Source organism: Musa acuminata, chromosome BXJ2-11 (genome assembly GCF_036884655.1).
Source record: "Musa acuminata AAA Group cultivar baxijiao chromosome BXJ2-11, Cavendish_Baxijiao_AAA, whole genome shotgun sequence".
In the NCBI taxonomy this organism is placed as follows: domain Eukaryota; kingdom Viridiplantae; phylum Streptophyta; class Magnoliopsida; order Zingiberales; family Musaceae; genus Musa; species Musa acuminata.
In genome coordinates this window covers 33,359,191-33,377,621 of record NC_088348.1, presented here as the reverse complement: position 1 = coordinate 33,377,621, position 18,431 = coordinate 33,359,191, and the positions used below count along the sequence as shown (strand labels likewise).

Here is an 18,431-nt window from a genome sequence, read left to right as displayed (position 1 = left end):
AATCAAATTCGAAGATATTAGTATCGATCTTATGTAAGATGGTTTTTATCCTTGGATCATAAGAAACTTGGTTAAAGACATTTGATATATTATTGAGAATTCTGAATCATTTTTATATGTCTCATGTACATACAGAATGAAATAAGACTCTTAATTTTCTAGTAACATATATATATATATATATGTATTTAAATAGGGGAGTGGTCTTCTCAGGTTTTGTGAGCTCGTCTCGTGTTTATGTAACTTAGTTATTATAGTTTTTTGGATATACATATATATACAAATATAACATATATATAATAAAAGTTTCAGCCAAACTCCAACAACGGTTCCATGGTGTAGTGGTGAGCACTCCAGACTTTGAATCTGGCGACCTGGGTTCGAATCCCGGTGGGACCTTTTTAATAAGACTATTTTTAAACTTAATTTGTCGTTTTTATTTTTTTCGGGGAAAACATATATATATAGGTCCTGTTGCAAATTTTCTCAGGGATATGTAAATACAAACAAACAAAGAAATAAATAAATCTATATATTATATGACCATTCTCTTAGTTTTTTTTAATTTCTTTAGGAAGTATTTCTTTAATTTTTAGTTATTTAGTCATAGCTGATGCTGTTTATTCTTACTTCCAATTTTTTAATATTAATAATAAAAATGGCTATTATCATCTGGAAACAATAATATTATGACAATGAAATTTAGTATCAAGCATTTCAACTGATAAATATGAGAAATGGGGCGTCGACATAAAACAAAACTAAAAATTTAGGTCTTTTATATGGTTAGATAATAAATTTTGAATCATGAAGAAATTCAAAAAATAGTTGCAATGAATAATGCAATTTATTATTTCAAAAAAAATATTATTTTACTTTATCTATATGATATATTTTCATCGGAAATATCGATTTATTTTTGTGCTCGTTTCATCCCGGTAAGTAGATGCTTTTTATCGCGACATAAAACGAACCATTACGAAATCGATCTTTTAAAGACGCCGATATGAAACACGTCCATATTTCCAGCGACACTCATCTCACGTGCTTCACTGGGCGGGAGCACCAAATTGCCCGATTCCAATGCTCCGCCGGAATCGTTTGAACGTCATTAATCTGATTGTCTTTACACTCCTAGCGAAAGTTAATATCCTCCAGACAATAAATTTAGAGTGTGCCGAGAGTACATCCTACCATCTCGCCTTCTCCACCGTCTAAATAACCGGCATGGCTCGCCGAGCAAAGCGGAGAGAACTAGAGGAACCCCAGCAGGCCTGAACCCTAGAAACCTTGACGTTGCGATCCCTCCCCGTGGCTTCTCATTCGGCAACCTAGGGTTTCTTATCCCAATCCGTCGGCATGGCCGTGCCTCCCGAGCGCGTCGTACAAGAGGTCGGGAAGAGCCTCGTTCGTCCTCGACTCAGCAAGGACTCTCTGGTGAAGTTCCTCAAGGTAACACTAGATTTCGTGAACCATGGGCCAACCGTGGACCCCAGCCATTCCTGTGTTGCATTTTCCGCTCCTTGATTGATTTTTTGTTCGTTGTTGAAGAATCGGTTCCTTTTGTAGGATCGTTTGTGCTTTTGCTACAATCTAGGTAAAGATTTGACTGATGGTACTCGCTTGGCTGTAGAAATGTCATGTGGGCGCACAGCCTTGCTGTTTCTTTGTGGTATCTATTGGGTTATTTCATTCTATTAGTTGCTTTTTTTGCATTCTGAGAAACTGTACACGGAATTTGGCTGATGGTACCCGCATGGGTGTTGAAATTTCATGTGGGTTCACGACTGTGGTGTCTAATATTATCGTACAATGTTGGTTTTGATTTGACTGTCTTATGGGCTTGATATATGATAGAAGCCGATGCAATAGGACAGTCTTCACTGATGCCGAGTTGTCATGATGCTAACTATTTTTGTTTTAGGGTTTTGCGACTTCTATTTAAAATAGTGGAAACCAAACTTGAGGTGAGAAATGAAACATAATCTAGGGGTGATCAGTGTTCCTACGAAACAAGTCACACACAGTACGAAGTATGATAGGTTGGATGGTGATTGACCCAGATGCATGTTGAGCAATTTGTTTTAGATGTGCAGTGATCTAAGGCAAACACTTTCCGGCTTGAAGGGATGTGGATGAGTATGATTTGTGGCAGCACATGGTTAGCAAAAGAATATTCTCTAGATTTTTGACAGGTATTTTGGACGAGGTGTCAATGATTCTTCAGTGCATGTAAACTTGTAAAATGTGACAGTTAAGAGAGAGAAATAAGTACACAAAGTAACAGTAGTTCATCAAGCAACTGTCAAAAGAAAATGGCGGAGCTGAAGAATGAAGCCCATGCGGCACAGATTGATATTTTGCAGCAGACCTATCTAGTCAAACGTGGATTTGTGTTGTATCTAATGTCGGCCATCTAACATGTCATCATGTTCGAGGTCAGAAGCATTCTGTCTTTGTGGACGTTTGTGGCTAATAAGGGTTCAACCTAAGGTTAAGTGCTTTTTTAAGAACAAGCTGTTTTGACCATGGGCTAAATTGGATTTTCCTCACATGGGACATAATGCTAATTCTCTATTTGCATTATTGGCATCTAAGACATTAGACAACATAAACTACAACGATTGGATGGCTCCGTTGTGGTATGGAAAAGGAAGGGGATAAAAAATCTGATGTTGGTGCGACATCAAGGAGGCTTGTTTTTTACAAGGGTTTACCTTCCCATGTTTATAGAAATCATTTAGTAACTGGAGACAAATAAATTATCTTTATTGAATTTCTAGTTTATTATTGACCTTCTTTTTTTTTTTAAACTTCTATAAACAATCTCTAAGCCCCATTACCACTTTCTTCTGAAAGTTGAGGATGTGATAGGGTGTTACCATTACAAGGACATGCCTGTTTGAACCTGGAGGAGAGTTGTGTTGCAACATCAAATTCATGGTTGTTCATATGTAAGTCTTTTTAGACAATTAATTCCACATTCTGATGTGTCAGACTATGATGATACTTGGTGTCCTTTTCCTTTTGCTACTCCATATGTACATCTACTGGAAACATGTAGTTGACCAGAGTGCAATTATTCCTGTTTTTTATAAATTATTGCTACCTTGCTGCACTTTTCTCGATTTGGTAGTTGACAATTTAACATTAGGTGAAAGGATATTGTGTTTGTTAATTTTCCAGTTTGATGTTTTCTGATTTCACCGTAATATTTTTTGCAGAAGTTTTTAACTTTCTGATTTTTCTCTCCCTTCCCTTCTCCCTGTGCAGGAGGCTGAAGACGCTTTATCGAAGTTGAATCAGTCTTCTACTTTACAGATTGCATTAGGACCGTTAAGCCATTCTCTTTCTCAAATTAACTTACTTCAGCATAAAGACAAAGAAGTTAGGTTATTGGTTGCAGTGTGTTTCAGTGAAATCATCCGGATCCTGGCACCTGAACCACCTTTCAGTGATGAGATATTTATGGTAATGTCTCTCCCCTGGTTACTTGTTTAATTATCAATTGCTTTTACATCCAAAATTTTCTCTTTGGTTGGTTACGGTGAAAAAAAAAAGTTGCTTGTACTTCATTAAGCACTGATTATTGTGATTTTTTTAATGTGGGGATCAAAGGCATATAGGAAGATCTCTATGCAATTATTAGATTTGTAGAGTCAATGATTCTTCTAATTCTGTCTCACATGTGCATCTTATTTGCAGCACATTTTTAGGCTTATTATTGGTACTTTCATTGACCTGGCTGATACAGCGAGTCCCTATTTTACAAGGAGGACAAAGATATTGGAGAGTTTTGCTGCCTTGAGATGTTGTGTGATTATGTTGGACATGGGTTGTGAGGATTTAGTTTTGGAAATGTTCAAAGTTTTTTTCTCTGTTGTCAGGTATGTCTTTTTTGTACTTGAGAACGTTCTTTTTAAATACCATGCTCTGGAATAATTGAACTTTTAAATTTGAAGTTGTATGGCTTAATGCAAGAATTTTCATATTTTTGTGATTCTTTGTTAGTGTAAACATTAAACTTTTATCTAAACTTAGATTTCAAGTTAACATGCAAAATTTTCTTTTTGTTTATTGGAAAACTATGTCAAAACAATGATTCTGCAGTTGTTTTATAAAGGGATCCAACTACAATGCTGGAATTAAAAAATACAGTTTATAGGAATCTGATCCTATATCGCAGTTTAGAGGCTGGTACTACGACAATGAGACATTAGCTTGCTGTTGCCCAAAATTTGATCCTAGATTATTTATAAAGCAAGAACAAATTATTCTACATGCAATGCTTACTTCCATGTGTTACCTTGTGTGCCATGTTGTTTCACCTTAGAGATGCATTGATTTCGTGGCTCACAATCATTTTTTTGTTTTATGAATGAATTCTAGTTGTTTTTCTGAATCGCTTATAGATATTTGTGTCATGAGCATTCTTAAATTCTATCTTTGACAAACTATAATTCCTATTACACAGAATGGGTTGTTTGCGTCTGATAATGGTTTGCTCAAACGAGTCTTGACCCATCAGTGGGTCAAGATTTCTTGATCTGAACCTATCCTGTCTAGCAACTGGGTTTGATTGGGTTGGGCTGGTGGGTTTAAGACAAGTCTTGCTTTATTTTGTATAAAAAATGTGAGGTTGAGTCAGTTTGTACCTTAATATCAAGGGGGCATTTGTTTCACCCATGATCTAACCCAACCCGACCAGTCAATGGGTCATCATGGTGGATTGGCTGGTCAGATAACCTGATGGGCTGAGAAGGAGATTTTGACTTCTGTTGGTTTTTTACTTACTTGCAAGTGCATACATTTATCAGATTTCTTGATTGACTTTTTATTGGTGTAATAAGCACCCTCTTCTATTTTGATTCTGTCTTTAGCATGTGTGTTTTTATTATACTTTATGATTATTTAACAGATGCTTATTTTTAGCGGTTTTCTAATTAGTGTGCTTGTATCTTTTAGACAAAGTCATCAAAGAAGCTTGATCCAAGCTATGCTGTCTATTATGACACTTGTTATTGAGGAAAAAGTTACTCAGCCGCTTCTGGGCATTGTTCTGCAAAATCTAATGAAGGCAGACAAGGTTTTTATTCAAAAAAAATATTTTAATGCATTGTATCAATTGTGGTGCTATTTATTCTTAATCCAAGATTTTTTTTCATTTTAAGGTCAATTCTATGCCTTTCTAATGTCCAACTTGTTAACAAGAAGATCCTAAACAATGGTGATCCTGAAAAGATTTTGCTTGTAGAAGAAGAGAGCTTTTTACCTATTGCTTTTTTATTCAATCAATGCAATATTTTTCCATTTTCATCTTTTCTTCTCTGATTTAGTAGGTACTTGCTAGTTGCTAAACATTGTTCTATGGGAATATATTGAATATTTCAATATTATATGTCTTGCATAATGGTGTAGCATCAACATTTTAACTTTACACTGTAGAGGGTAGGTCTTGATGCAGGATATATTGCTGCTCCATTTCTGTCTATTTCACATGATAGTATATGCAAGTGCCTTGAAAAAGGGTTTAAGCATCTTGTTCTTCTTTGCTTTCATGTATATCTGACCAAGTTCTAAAACAGAGACATACATTTCTTGCTTGGCATGATGCGGAAATAAGGACCAGATTACCAATGTTTGCTTATGTTACAAAGGGTGGCGCAGTGAATGAGGCACCGACCACTGGGGTTTTATGGAAGGTCAATGCCCAGTCTTACTCTTGCAAACGGAGAGCTTGTTTACTTATGCTATAAGCGACTTCTAAATGAATAGATGTTTATCTTTGAGGACCAAATCTAACATTGCAAAGAGCATGATGGATCAAGTGAGTGCGAGTAATGATGTTAAATTAATTTTACATATACTGAAGAAGAAAACAGTAGATCTAATGTTGCCTGAGAAATTCTGTAACATGGCACCTTTTGCACAATTGAGGAGTTAACTTGCTTATGTTGGTGGCTTTTAAATGTATATATGGTAAACTGGCTTGTTCTGGTAAATTAACAGTAACCTAAAACTAAAAGTATGATGTATTTTCCGTATAAAGAGGTTTCAGTTTCTTGCTATTTAGTGTTGATCCACAAGGTTTCAATGCTAATTTTTTTTTATTCAGGTGGGTTGACTTGATAGTTGTTGTTTTGTCCCTTTCATGGGTACTGTTTCAAAAAACCTCACCCAATATTTTTTTTTCTTATAATTAAGTGTGAGGGAAGATAGATCAACAATCATGCTAGAACTTTCAGAGTAAGATGTTCTTACGTATCCTTTTTGTTTGGTATAAATAGCCTTTCTCAAGATTTACATATTCTTTTCATTGATTTTATATTTTTAGTTTTCATCTTGCATTATCGGGAACTAATAAATCTACGTTGGATAATTGTGATTGTTGATCTCTATCTATTTGTTATGGGTGGTTCATGGATGCATGTGGCTAGTAGATATCATTAAGTAGGGATTGTATCTCATTGAAATCCTAGAGAATGTTCTGGCTCACTGATCCTTTAGCCTTCTTATTGAACAGTTAAAACAACATGTAAATGTAAGATGTATTTAACAATCTACATCTACTGACTTGCCCTAACTACTTATTCACAGGGTGCAGCCTCCAAACTTGCCGTATCTCTGATCCAGAATTGTGCTGGGAAGCTGGAGTCCCCAATTCATGGTTTTTTAACTTCCTGCATTTTTGACAATGATGCCTCTGCAAATGAATTTAAAAAGTTGTACCATGAAATTATATTGAAGTTATATCAATGTGCTCCTCAGATTCTTGTAGCCGTCATCCCAAACTTGACCCATGAACTACTAGTATGTACTGAGAACCACTGTTATATTTTCGCTTGAAGTATTCTTGCATCAGATCCTATTATAACCTGTGTTTTATTGGCAGGTTGATCAGGTCGATATTCGCTTAAGGGCTGTTCACTTGGTTGGAAAGCTTCTTGCCCAATCTGAGCTCAACTTCAGTCAGAAATTCCATACAGTCTTTGTTGAGTTCTTGAAAAGATTATCTGATAAATCCCTAGAAGTTCGAATTGCTGCAATTGAGCATGCTAGAGAATGCTATTTGGCTCACCCATTTGGCAGTGAAGCACGTGATATTCTTGGTGAGATCATATATCTTGCCGTTAAATTCTTGTGCTAAATGTTGTATTGCAAATTTTTTACATCTCATATACTTGCTAGCAGCTGCACTTGAAGGAAGATTATTAGACTTTGATGATAAAGTGAGAACAGAAGCTGTGTTTGCAGTCTGTGATCTTGCTAAATCTAGCTTGACATGTTTTCCATCTGAGATAATACTACAAGCTGTAGAACGGCTTCGTGATAAAAAGGTTACTAGCTTTCAGTTCCTTCAAAATGAATCGTCTGCGCTTGTGCTTTCTCACGTATTGTTCTGCAGGTTTCTGTTAGAAAGAAAGTGATGGAAAAGCTACTAGAGTTATATCGTGTATACTGTAGTAGGTGTTCTGAGGGGGTCCTCACACTCAATGATCACTATGAACAAATTCCCTGCAAAATGTTACTTTTATGCTTCGACAAGGAATGCAAGGAATTCAGGTTTGACTATTGTCCTTTAACCCTTTTTTGATTTGCTGCTTGAATCAATTTGTGTTAAAATGTGACAAGATACCACAGGCCACAGAACATCGAACTGGTCTTTGCAGAAGATCTCTTTCCAGCATCACTTTCCATAAAAGAAAGGACAAAACATTGGATTGCTTTTTTCTCGCTTTTCAAGTTGCCTCACATAAAGGCTTTAAAATCCATCTTATATCAAAAGTGGAGGTATAAGCATGTCTGTGGTCTTTTAAGTTTTAACTTGAAAATGTGGTCTTCCATATGTGATACCAATTGTTTTCAGGTTGCAGATGGAACTGAAAGTATATTTTGCTCTGCGAGATGAAGAAAAGGTAATAACCACTTGGCAGTTGATAGGGAAGTAATGCAAACTGCATTTGCTTGAAAGTGTTAGCCTGTTAGGTAACATCTACCAATGTGCATACACATCATCTGTTTTTTGCTTTATTTTGAAATAAAGACTTGCATAAGCACTGGCTCTGCCATTACCATAGGTTAAGTTGGTTCAAATTTTTAGATTTGCCCAAACACATTTCAAAATGTCCTCAACGGTTTTAGTTTCTATTTTAAGCCTGTGTATGTTCTATCAGCACTTTCAACAGCAAGAAATATTTTCTCTACATCTCCTGAGTTGTAATGTTATGGGACATAATGTGGTGTGTTATAGAGTAATCCTTTTTGTTTTCTTACTAGTCTTGAGCACTGTGGATATTACTTGTTCTACAGTTTTGATGGCTATTCCTTGTTTACTTTCGTTCTACTATATGGCTTCACCTGTGTGTGCAACAGCATTTTGTCCTCTCTTTGATTAGATCACTAGCTTTTCATGATTGTTTTGCTCACTAGTCTGTCATTATGGAAGGTAATTAATTATCCACATAGCATATTTTATTTTTAAATTAACAGTGAAAAGCCAAAAACTGCAAGAAACTTTGCTTCAGTAGACATTTTATAAAAGAGCAAATCATCTTCTGAGTTTTCTACCCTATGTTCTCATTCCTGTGACTTTGGACTTCTAAATTACATTAGAAAGTTATAACATAAGATCTTAGCCTTTGTATTTACAGACTTGATCTTAATCCTAGAAGAAACATTTCCCAGTTGAAGATTGTGAAACTTCTGTCATCTGATGTCTACTTTAGGTGTGCTATCTAAACTAGTGACATACTTCTTACAACCAGAAAATAAAAATTTAGAGGCATGCTCTAAACAAGGCTTTTTTTTTTTGCCTTTTTTGTTAAAACAACCTTTATTTTGATAAATATTTTTGAATTAAAATCTTGATTTTTTCTTATCACTTCTGAAAATATTAGTCCATGTTTTGAGATTGAATCCCCATTCTACACATTTTTGTTGACATCTGATCCAGTTCTTAAAGGTTCAAACTACTTGCATATGGGCCTTCTTGCAAGAACCGTTAATTTTTTATGTGCACTGTTGTGTTGCATGCATTAGACCCATTAATCTTTCATCTGACTTGTGTGTGATGGGTAGTGTATACGAGGTTGTTCCTTTTCCTACTAGTAGATCATGAATTTGAATCTTTGCTCTATCCCTATTTCTTTACTATTTCATCCAGTATTTGGTTGGAACATATTAATTTTTGTACAACTCTATTATCCTTTAGCTGTAGATTGTCATCTCTCACCAAATTCTTTGGTCATTAAGTGGTAATTTTTTTTTAAGTCTTAAAATGTTAACTATCATCTTTTTTGTTGATCATGTAAAACATAAGAATAAATAGCATATATCTCTTAATCTATGTGTCAGTTCTCCTTGTTTGATTTTGTAACATCTAAAAATGCACATATCTAGCAAATTTAGTTTGTCCTCCAAAAAAGGTTTCTCGCAAGAAGGTTAACCATGCTGATGCCATCTTTTGTTTCAATTAGGGTACAAAATGATTGTTCTGGACTAGTGTGGTGTCTGTATATGGTATACTGACCCATAGCAACTGGTATGCCACCTGGTATTTTTGTAAAAAAATAATAAAAAATAATACTGGCTGGTACTGATCACTTTGTTACAAAATATTGATCTTGGAGCAAGATTTCCAGGAGGAAAAATTGCAGTATTAACACTTAGGTGGCATGCTTCCTAAGTTAATCTAGTTAAGAGGCCTGTGATGTCATCATTAGATTTTCTGTGGCTAACATCCATTTGGTGCTACTTTATTATTGTTGTACAATATAAAGAATTTTCATTTAGTATTTTTCATGAATTAGACAGTTTGTGCATGTTGTATATGATGATTGACCTGGCTTTATAAGAATACTAAGCAAAGCATTCTCTTCAGGGGCTATTTCTAGAAGTGGTACAAGTTACTTTGTATTGTCTACTTTAGGTTTTGATTACATAACATTCATCGCTTTTAAAATGTCACTCTTATTTTCGTCTTTCATCTTTCACAATCTTGCTATTTACCTACTATCTTGCGTCGTTTCTCATACTTCTTAGTTCTTTAGTTTAGAGTTAAGCATTCTTCGGATCCTGATACTAGTGTGTAATTGCAGAACAAAATTCTTGATATGTTTATTTTAAATTGAGAAGTTACTGAATTAGTAGTTAAACACAAATTTCAGGAGAATGCTTCAGAAGAAATGCATATGAGAATTTTGACATCATTTATGAAGATGTCTACCGCATTCCTAGATTCCTCTAAAGCGGTGGAGTGCTTTCAAAAATTGCATCAGATTACAGATAGCAATATTTTTAAGTCATTGCTTGAATTGGTTGATGAAGACATGTCTTCTTCTGCTGCCTACTCTACTCGGGTACGATTTTTTTAAAGCATTCTTCATTTACTTATAAGTGTTGGAAATTATGGTAGTCCTTTGATTTTCCTTTTGCTTTGTTGCGTTAATCAGGTTTTGGTTTATTGTTAAAGCTGTTAAGAATGCCTTCATTTCATTCATTCACCTTTTTATATAAACTTCTTATAGTAGCCTTCTATGTAGCCATTAGGTTTACCTTTTTTCATGCAATACTTCCTATAGTCACTCAAGGTTGGTGGTCCATATGTTGGTCTTCATAGCTTTGTATCAGTTACCTCATCAGATGTTATTGGAAGCCATATTTTTATTGGAACACAAAGGGCAATGAAGGAAATCATATAAAAAAAATAATGAGTGGACATTGATTATATCATTGCAAATAGGAATGTTATGCAAAGTCAGTGAAAATATTTTTTAATGAAATGATTAATATGATGTGTATTATAAATGAAATGATTAGTATGATATATGTATTGGACAACCAATTGATTACTTTTTTCATGTACTATTTTGCAAAAGAATAAATTTTCCATGATGGATGGCTTAGGCTTAAGAATGGTATTTAATTATATTTTATTATTTGGGTTGATGCATAGCTTTAAATTTTTAAACTAATATAAAACTTCATTTTATGATGTATCAGTCAAAAGCTCTCCAATTCGTCCATATTGAATAATAATTATTCCTGATTTGACATATAGCATGTATGTCTGGATCCTTATATATATCTTTACTTTATAGCCCTCTGTTCACAGAGGTTGTTGATAAAAAAAATCATATTGTGGTGTAAGTTCTTTTATTTGCCACTTAGTTAAGATTTAAATTACTTTATAGTGTTACTAGTCTTTTTATTCATTTGCATGGATTTATAGGTTTCATTGCTTAAGCAGCTTGGGGATAAACATCCAACTTATGATTTTCTTAGTACACTTTCCACAAAATGTTCGTATTCAATATTCAGTGCCGAGCATGTTCGTTATATTATGGAAGAAGTCATATCTGGAAACGATGATCGAACCAAGTACGCGCAAGTTTCTAAAGTAGATCTTCTTATTGTAAGTGCTTTCTTTATTTACTTCATGGGATGCAACTTTATGCATTGAAGTGATGTTTGTTGATAATTTTCACCAAAGCATGCTTACGTTTGAACAATCCATATGTATATTTCACATTTATCATGCTAAATAGAGTTAAGAGCTCTCAAGTCTCAACTTTGGAAAAATCTTGATAACAATATATATTCCTCAATATTCATGTATATGCTTGGTAGCAGGTTTTCTTATTTAAGACATTCTTGTGGGAGAAGCCAATTAGCTGCAGATAGAGAAGACTTCTTCATTTCCTTGTTATGTTAAAGTTCTTTCCTATTTTTGGTTTTTGATTGTCTTATGACAATGGATATATTTATGAGATTTTTGTCTTGCATTTTATTTTGTTATGCATTGTTTGCAACTTGCTGACAGTGATTTTTTTTGTTCACCGTTATGCTTTTAAACCTATATATTCATATGTTTACAAGTAGAAGTGATTTTTTCTAATTATATTGTAAAGTAGTGTAATTAATGCTGTTTAATTCACTCTATCTATATTTTTGAATAAAAAAGTCAAGAAGCAACAGAGTGCACTAGATGTATGTCAAGTGCAGAAAAGTTTTATATTGTAATCCTTCAAGTTACATGATTTTTAGTTATGAATTTCAATATTTGAAAAGAGCAAGTATGTAGTTTGTGTTTCATTTGATTAGTCTCTAATTGCTATCTTCTCTTAATTGGAATGCTAACTCCATCCATCTCTTTTAACATGACATGACAAATATGAAGGTTGACAAAGTCCAGAGTATAATAAAGAAATACAAAACATTACTTATTATGAGTTGGTCATCAAATCATTATAATCTTACCATCATTAGCCTGTTGTTTGGTTAACTATAATCTCTCTTTCGCTCCTTATTTCTAATAAGAAGTTGGAACTGGGGTTTTAATCTATTGTTTTCCAATTTGAAGGGTGGTGGCTTACATGGCTTTATTTGATATTCAGGTGCGGATAATTGTGTATTTGATATTTTAGGCACCTGAGCTACATCTATCCATATCTGTCATGCCTCCATGTACAACTCTGTACTGATATAATTGTATCATGCGCAATCTACCCATTTCAAAATCCATAGTTCGAGAGCTTGCTTTAAAAATAAATATAAAATAAGAATATATTAACAATTATGTTGAGTAGGAAGCTTTGAAAAATAAAAGTATTTTTTAATACTCATGAAACAATTTTAATTATTATATACTACCACCTCCCTGTGAAATGAAACTAAATCAGTTCTTTGTCATATTTTTGCATCAAATTAGAACTTATGAATCATTATAAAGAATAATAATTCTTATGTAATAAATGAAATCATGCATCAATTTCGGTGCAATATAACACAATGTAAATTTCTGTCAAGTAGCATCCACATATAACATAGTTGCACATCGGTAATCCAGTGACACTGTCAACAGCGAATGAAAATACATTACTGCACTCTGTTAACCTTTCAACAATAGATGGAGATATTTCATATCATACTTCCAACGGCAAATGAATTGATATTTCCCATCAGTCATAGTGAGGATACGTATTAGTTTTTGTCAATTCTTCTCTCGATTTTGATTTCTGTTTTTTTGTCAACACCATTTGAGTGGGAAAAAGGTTTGGAAGCCTAGTATCTTTCATACTGTTTGCATGCTCGTATTTTTAATTCATGTAACATATTGCATTTTTCAGGTCTCCTCTCAGTAGTGTTGGCTTATGTTATAATCTATAAAATACTCTGTATAGTTAGAACAATGATGATATATATATGTTATTTTACTTCTAGTTCATGCTGAGTGAAATGTGGATTCTTTGTCTGATGTAGGTTATTTTATCCATATACCCAACATTGCTAAGAGGAGGAGAAGACTGTCTGCTTAAATTGTTTTCCATGAATGCTACATTGTTAAACGAAAAGTCTCTTCAGATTTTATCAATAGCTGGTCGCCATGTTTCTATAGCACTCAGGTAACAATTTGAAGGTATTCAAGTATGTCATGGATGATCGCATTTGTTTCATGTTGTGCATATCCTTTCTTGTTTTATATTTGAATTAGATATGTAAAAAATCCTTTAAACTTGATTTATGAAAAGTGAGAATTGATCCACAGATTAATTGAAGGCTAAGTATGGTAGCTAACTAGTCAAATGAAGAACACTAGATTTTAGCAAGAGCATCAATGTTTAGAATGTCAGCTGCTGCTGACATCTTCCCAGTGTTTGCTCTAGCTTTCTATGTGCATAAGAAACATTCTGGGGCTTTCTGATTTAGTAACAATATTTAGATGTCATTGTGGCTGTCGAGTGCACTATATCTTCAGCATTTGATGAGAATTATTTCTTAATAATGTTCTGCATGATGTTGGTGTTTCTGTTGGTATACAAATACATATTACTGTTTTTTAGCCTTCTAGAAAATTTTCCTAAATAAGGATTTCAGTTATTTGTATTTCTTCAATTTATAATTTGTCAACATAAACTGAGAAAATTGATCATCCAATTACTTTGCTTATTATTTTGAAATGTCATTTCAAGATGCATGTTTCATCGAAATCTTATGTTTGCTATTGATTAACATAAGAAACAATTGTTGAAGATCTTTTAATGTACCATTTCTGTATTAACCTTCATTTGCATTCTGTAAACCCTACTCTACCTCACGACATTTATTCGAATACCAGAAAGCTAACTTCCTGTATCTTATCTTCATGTTCAGTGACATTTACTTATTTCTGGAACGGAAATGCATTGAAGGAACACGCACCGAGTCTAAATATGCTGTTTCTGCAATATCTTCTCTCATTCATGCTCCTGATGATCCTATCTTTTCCAACTTATGCGAGGTAATGTAACCAAAATAAAGAGGTAACGGATTATCGGTTATCATCCTCCGTTAAATTGAAACTTATGCAATGCTCTTTCAGTTTATTAATACTACATTCAGCTAAAAGATCCTTTTTTTCACATTCTGAGTTTTGATTGTGAATAAAAATTATCATGTCATGGCTGATTGGTAAGTCCAATGGTTGTGACATTCATCCCCCTTGTGGATTGTTGGAGTTGATTTTCTTTTATGCACAGTCAAAAAGAAAGGCAGCTATGTATTAATTGTAACACCTCTGATTAGTCCCACATCGGAAGTGGGCTAGATTGAGATTGGCTTATAAGGGTTTGATAAGTGTACTACTATTAACTTCAACTTAAGCATTTTGGTCAGTGGTTAGGACCAAACGGAGTTATAGGCCAGTTAACCCATCAGACTCGGGCCATGACATTTGGTATCAGAGCCGACCTAGTATTTGGGCATGGTGAGGGGGCTCGAGTAGGAAAGGGCTACTTATGGATGGAGTCAGAGGACTTGTCACGGTGTGGAGCCACAATTGGGCTATGTTTCATATGCATGCACTATGCTAGGGTTTGATCCGGGTTATGCTGGGCCTTGACGAGGACGTCGAGCCTTTGAGTGGGGGAGATTGTAACACCCCTGATTCGTCCCACATTGGAAGTGAGCAAGATTAAGATTGGCTTATAAGGGTTTGATAAGTGTACTACTATCAACTTCAACTTAAGCATGTTGATCAGTGGTTTAGACCAAACGAAGTTGATATGCCAGTTAGCCTATGAAGCCCGAGCCATGACATTAATTGTTTAAAAATGTAAAGTACAACAACAGAAGGGAGTGGATGAGCATCCTGGGCTCTCCATTAGATTGAAACATTAAATGTTGAGCTTGATGTTAACAGCTAGACTAGAAGATGAGATGGTGGACAGAGGGACTTAATGAATTCAGCCATGCTTGTTTCTTTACTTATTGATGTTAGCACAATCATTAACAATGGGTATTATGGTGCTCAATTCTACATAAGCTGAGTGTTGCCATTTGTTAAGTCCAAGCTTTGAAAACTGTTTCTCTTGTAAAAAATGGACACTACTCTTCGGCTAAACTTGCTTTGTGGATGAGCAATATTTGTTTTTGCAGGATTCGTGATAAGTTTGCTGGTGATTTAATTATTTCTTTAAAATACATAATAAATGATGCCCTTGTAAAGCTTGGTAGTCTGTGAGGTGACTAATTTAATTCCAATCTTTTCTTCCAGAAAGTTGTGAACTCTCTGTATCATGGACGCCATATCCCGACTCTGCTGCAGTCTTTGGGTTGCATTTCACAGTATTCCCCATCAACATATGAACTATACAAGAAGCAAATAATGCAATTCATTATCCAAAAGCTTTTATGTTCAAAGGTGGTAATCTCACGTTAATCTTGACATACTCATCCTGAGTTGCTTATTTTATTAGAACAGGATTATAGGGTCATCATTCTTGTTCACCATATTAAATTCAAAGGTTTAGCTTGAAGCTTAGGCATTATTTACCTTTGATTCTATATAGGTGGACTCAGATCAAGCATCCTCCAATGATGGCGCTTTATGTAGCTTATCCTGCAAATTGAAGGTTTGTGCAAGATTATTTAGTAGTTTGTTGAATGCATGGATTGTTTCCAATGATTGAGTAGTATATTTGGTTCCACAAACTCTCAGGGTATTTCCCGACTTGGACTAAGATGAACTGCTATTGACAATTAAACAATTATTGTGTTACATTTAATGATAAAGTTGCTCAGGAGCTGGTAGATAAACAAATGGATTAAAAAACATATGTTATCAAGTCACTCACTGTATTGCTTTTTCCCTACTTATGTTGCAATCCTTTTTAGTTATACAAATATTTCTATTCTTTGCCAAATGGCAACCTTTTCTCCTTAGATCATTGTTTTGTAAACTGTTTGGGTTGAGCAGATAAATCTACTGAACGGCTGACCTCTGGGCTAAGACTGTTTGGGTCACATTTGAACCCATCACCTAATAGAAAATCAGAATGTTCCTCAAACCCATTGATAATACCAGTTTTAGATATTATGAATCATAATTACATATGATTTTAACCATATATATTTGGTATCTATTTTGCACCATTGTAATATAAGTATTTTACTTATTGAACACTAGCATCCTTTGCAGAATAGGAAAATAAAGATGAGCATCCACAAATTTTGAAGTCGAAAACAAAGTTTGAAGTTTCTTTGAGATTAGTATTGTTGTTCGAATCGGTATGAGTTTGATACACACTAATATGTTGATTCATGGTGTGATGACTTGATGGTCAACTCAAGCCAAAGAGAAAGAGGGAGATAAGAGGGGATCAGTGTTTTCAAAAGGCGCTTAGGCGAAGCGAGACCCAAGCGCCTCGCAACACCTTGGGGCTTTGTCTCTCCTCGGTTCACCTTGGGGCTTTGTCTCTCTCTCTCTCCTCGGTTCACTGATGCAACTTCGTCTATTTATTGCTGTAGCTTTGTCTGTTGTCCTCTCCAGCTTCATCCATCATCGGTTTCCACCTTCCTCCACAACTATTTGTCGATTAACTTTTGTCACCATAAGTATTAAAGTATTTTTTGTGAGGGAGCAAATTAATACTTAATAGCTATTTAGTTGCATGCATTGCCTTCTAATTTTGGGACCTTCTTTGTGTGGCTATAACTAGATTGTTTGGGTTGTCAAGGAAAGTAATTATATGCAACATAATATTTGGCTATAACTAGATCGTCTCTCTTATCCTTGCATCTTTGTAAACCATGAGCTGGAGACTTGTCATTACCAAGTTCAATAATTATCTGTAACTTCCCAAACTTATAACTATGTTTTCATCAAAATTGATAGTCTAAATATTCCTTTAAGCTATTCTAGTATCATGGTCCCGTACTTGTTTGTTGTGTCAAGTCTCCTCGAACTTGCAAACAAACATTTTGCATTGTAGTGAATAGTAGAAAATATTGTTGCTCATCCTATGATAATAACTTTTCCATCTTCTGATCAAGTTAGTGTATGGTCAATGCCTAGAGATTATACTTTTTTATTGGTTTCTCATTGTTCTTTTTTAAGTTTATTTGAAGTATGGAATTATACTTGAACAACTAAGTCATGTTTCTATCACTAATCATATTTTACTAAATCATATAATATGAGATTTGGTTGGATCTTGTATGATTCCTTTAGATGTACGGGTTGAAATCAGTGGCCAAAAGTTTTTTGCCACATGAAGTGTCACAGATCCGGCATGAAATAAAAGAATTCTTCAACATCCTGTCAGACATGATACTTGGAATTGGAACCATCAATGAAAATATTTTAAGGTAAGAAGCAGCAGAATTCAAGTATGATTTTCCAGATTAGTTTTTGTATTCGTCATTAATTTTGTGCTTCATCAAACTTGCTGTTGTAATCCTTTTTACAGTAGTTTCTGTTTTCTCTTTGAGTGTCAGTTCTATTGAATTTTTTGGAATGTTTCTAGTGATTAACCAGCTACTGGTCTGGCCAATAGTTTTACCAAGTATGCTGTTTTAGCCCAGGGCTACACTTCATCCTCTGGACAGCTCGTCTTACCTTTTCTCTACAATGTTTGTTTTCTCAATTTTTTTGTACATAAGCATTCTTTGTATGATTTTTGGATCCTTATTGTGAACATATATTTTATATGACAGGAAATCCAACTGGAGATCAGACTCCTAGTAGTCATCACTAAATTCCTGTGTCGTTGGTTGCAGTGTATAATTTTTAGTTTGAATCAAGGATTCATACCAATCAATATTTACTAGTCCAACAATGGACTAGTATTGGACGATATGGTCCATTACAGATCATTAGTATTTTCAACATTTTTGGTACTGGGTGGTATAAGTCGGTATACTGCCTGGTACACCATTATTGTACTGGTCTAGTACATTGCCAAACTTGGTATTGAACCAAGATTTATAACATTGATTTGAATTTTTATTCATGACCATTAAGCCAAACTTTGAAGAGACACCGTCCATGAGTAAACTGAAACTAGTGGACTCAAATGAATGCCATTGCCAACCTGGAAATCTGAACTAGGCATGGCGTTCACATATTTATTGATCCAGAATCTATCATGCAGAATGATTTGTCTCCAAGTTAT

At 34.5% G+C, this 18,431-nt stretch overlaps 1 protein-coding gene and 1 non-coding gene across 4 annotated transcripts in view; both read left to right on the top strand.

Annotated features, from left to right (window-relative positions):
* The first annotated feature begins 327 nt into the window (after positions 1-327).
* Positions 328-399, top strand: TRNAQ-UUG (transfer RNA glutamine (anticodon UUG)). The gene has a single exon. It is a non-coding gene; the product is annotated as a tRNA-Gln (tRNA).
* Positions 400-1,260: 861 nt separating this feature from the next.
* LOC135627440 (sister chromatid cohesion protein PDS5 homolog B-like) overlaps positions 1,261-18,431 on the top strand; it is a 28,153-nt gene continuing 10,982 nt past the window's right edge. For 2 of the 3 annotated variants that reach the window (XR_010492607.1, XM_065133541.1), the window contains exons 1-18: positions 1,261-1,452; positions 3,274-3,471; positions 3,706-3,887; positions 4,966-5,086; positions 5,586-5,702; positions 6,598-6,810; positions 6,893-7,109; positions 7,192-7,337; positions 7,406-7,563; positions 7,642-7,791; positions 7,868-7,916; positions 10,167-10,358; positions 11,231-11,413; positions 13,261-13,403; positions 14,152-14,278; positions 15,533-15,679; positions 15,828-15,890; positions 17,489-17,625. Coding sequence is in view for 2 of the 3 variants with exons in the window: in XM_065133541.1 (XP_064989613.1) it covers positions 1,360-1,452; positions 3,274-3,471; positions 3,706-3,887; positions 4,966-5,086; positions 5,586-5,702; positions 6,598-6,810; positions 6,893-7,109; positions 7,192-7,337; positions 7,406-7,563; positions 7,642-7,791; positions 7,868-7,916; positions 10,167-10,358; positions 11,231-11,413; positions 13,261-13,403; positions 14,152-14,278; positions 15,533-15,679; positions 15,828-15,890; positions 17,489-17,625 (2,636 nt within the window). In the remaining variant the exon portion in view is untranslated. The remainder of the gene's footprint in view (positions 1,453-3,273; positions 3,472-3,705; positions 3,888-4,965; positions 5,087-5,585; positions 5,703-6,597; positions 6,811-6,892; positions 7,110-7,191; positions 7,338-7,405; positions 7,564-7,641; positions 7,792-7,867; positions 7,917-10,166; positions 10,359-11,230; positions 11,414-13,260; positions 13,404-14,151; positions 14,279-15,532; positions 15,680-15,827; positions 15,891-17,488; positions 17,626-18,431) is intronic. The other variant, XM_065133542.1, reaches the window with a different exon arrangement.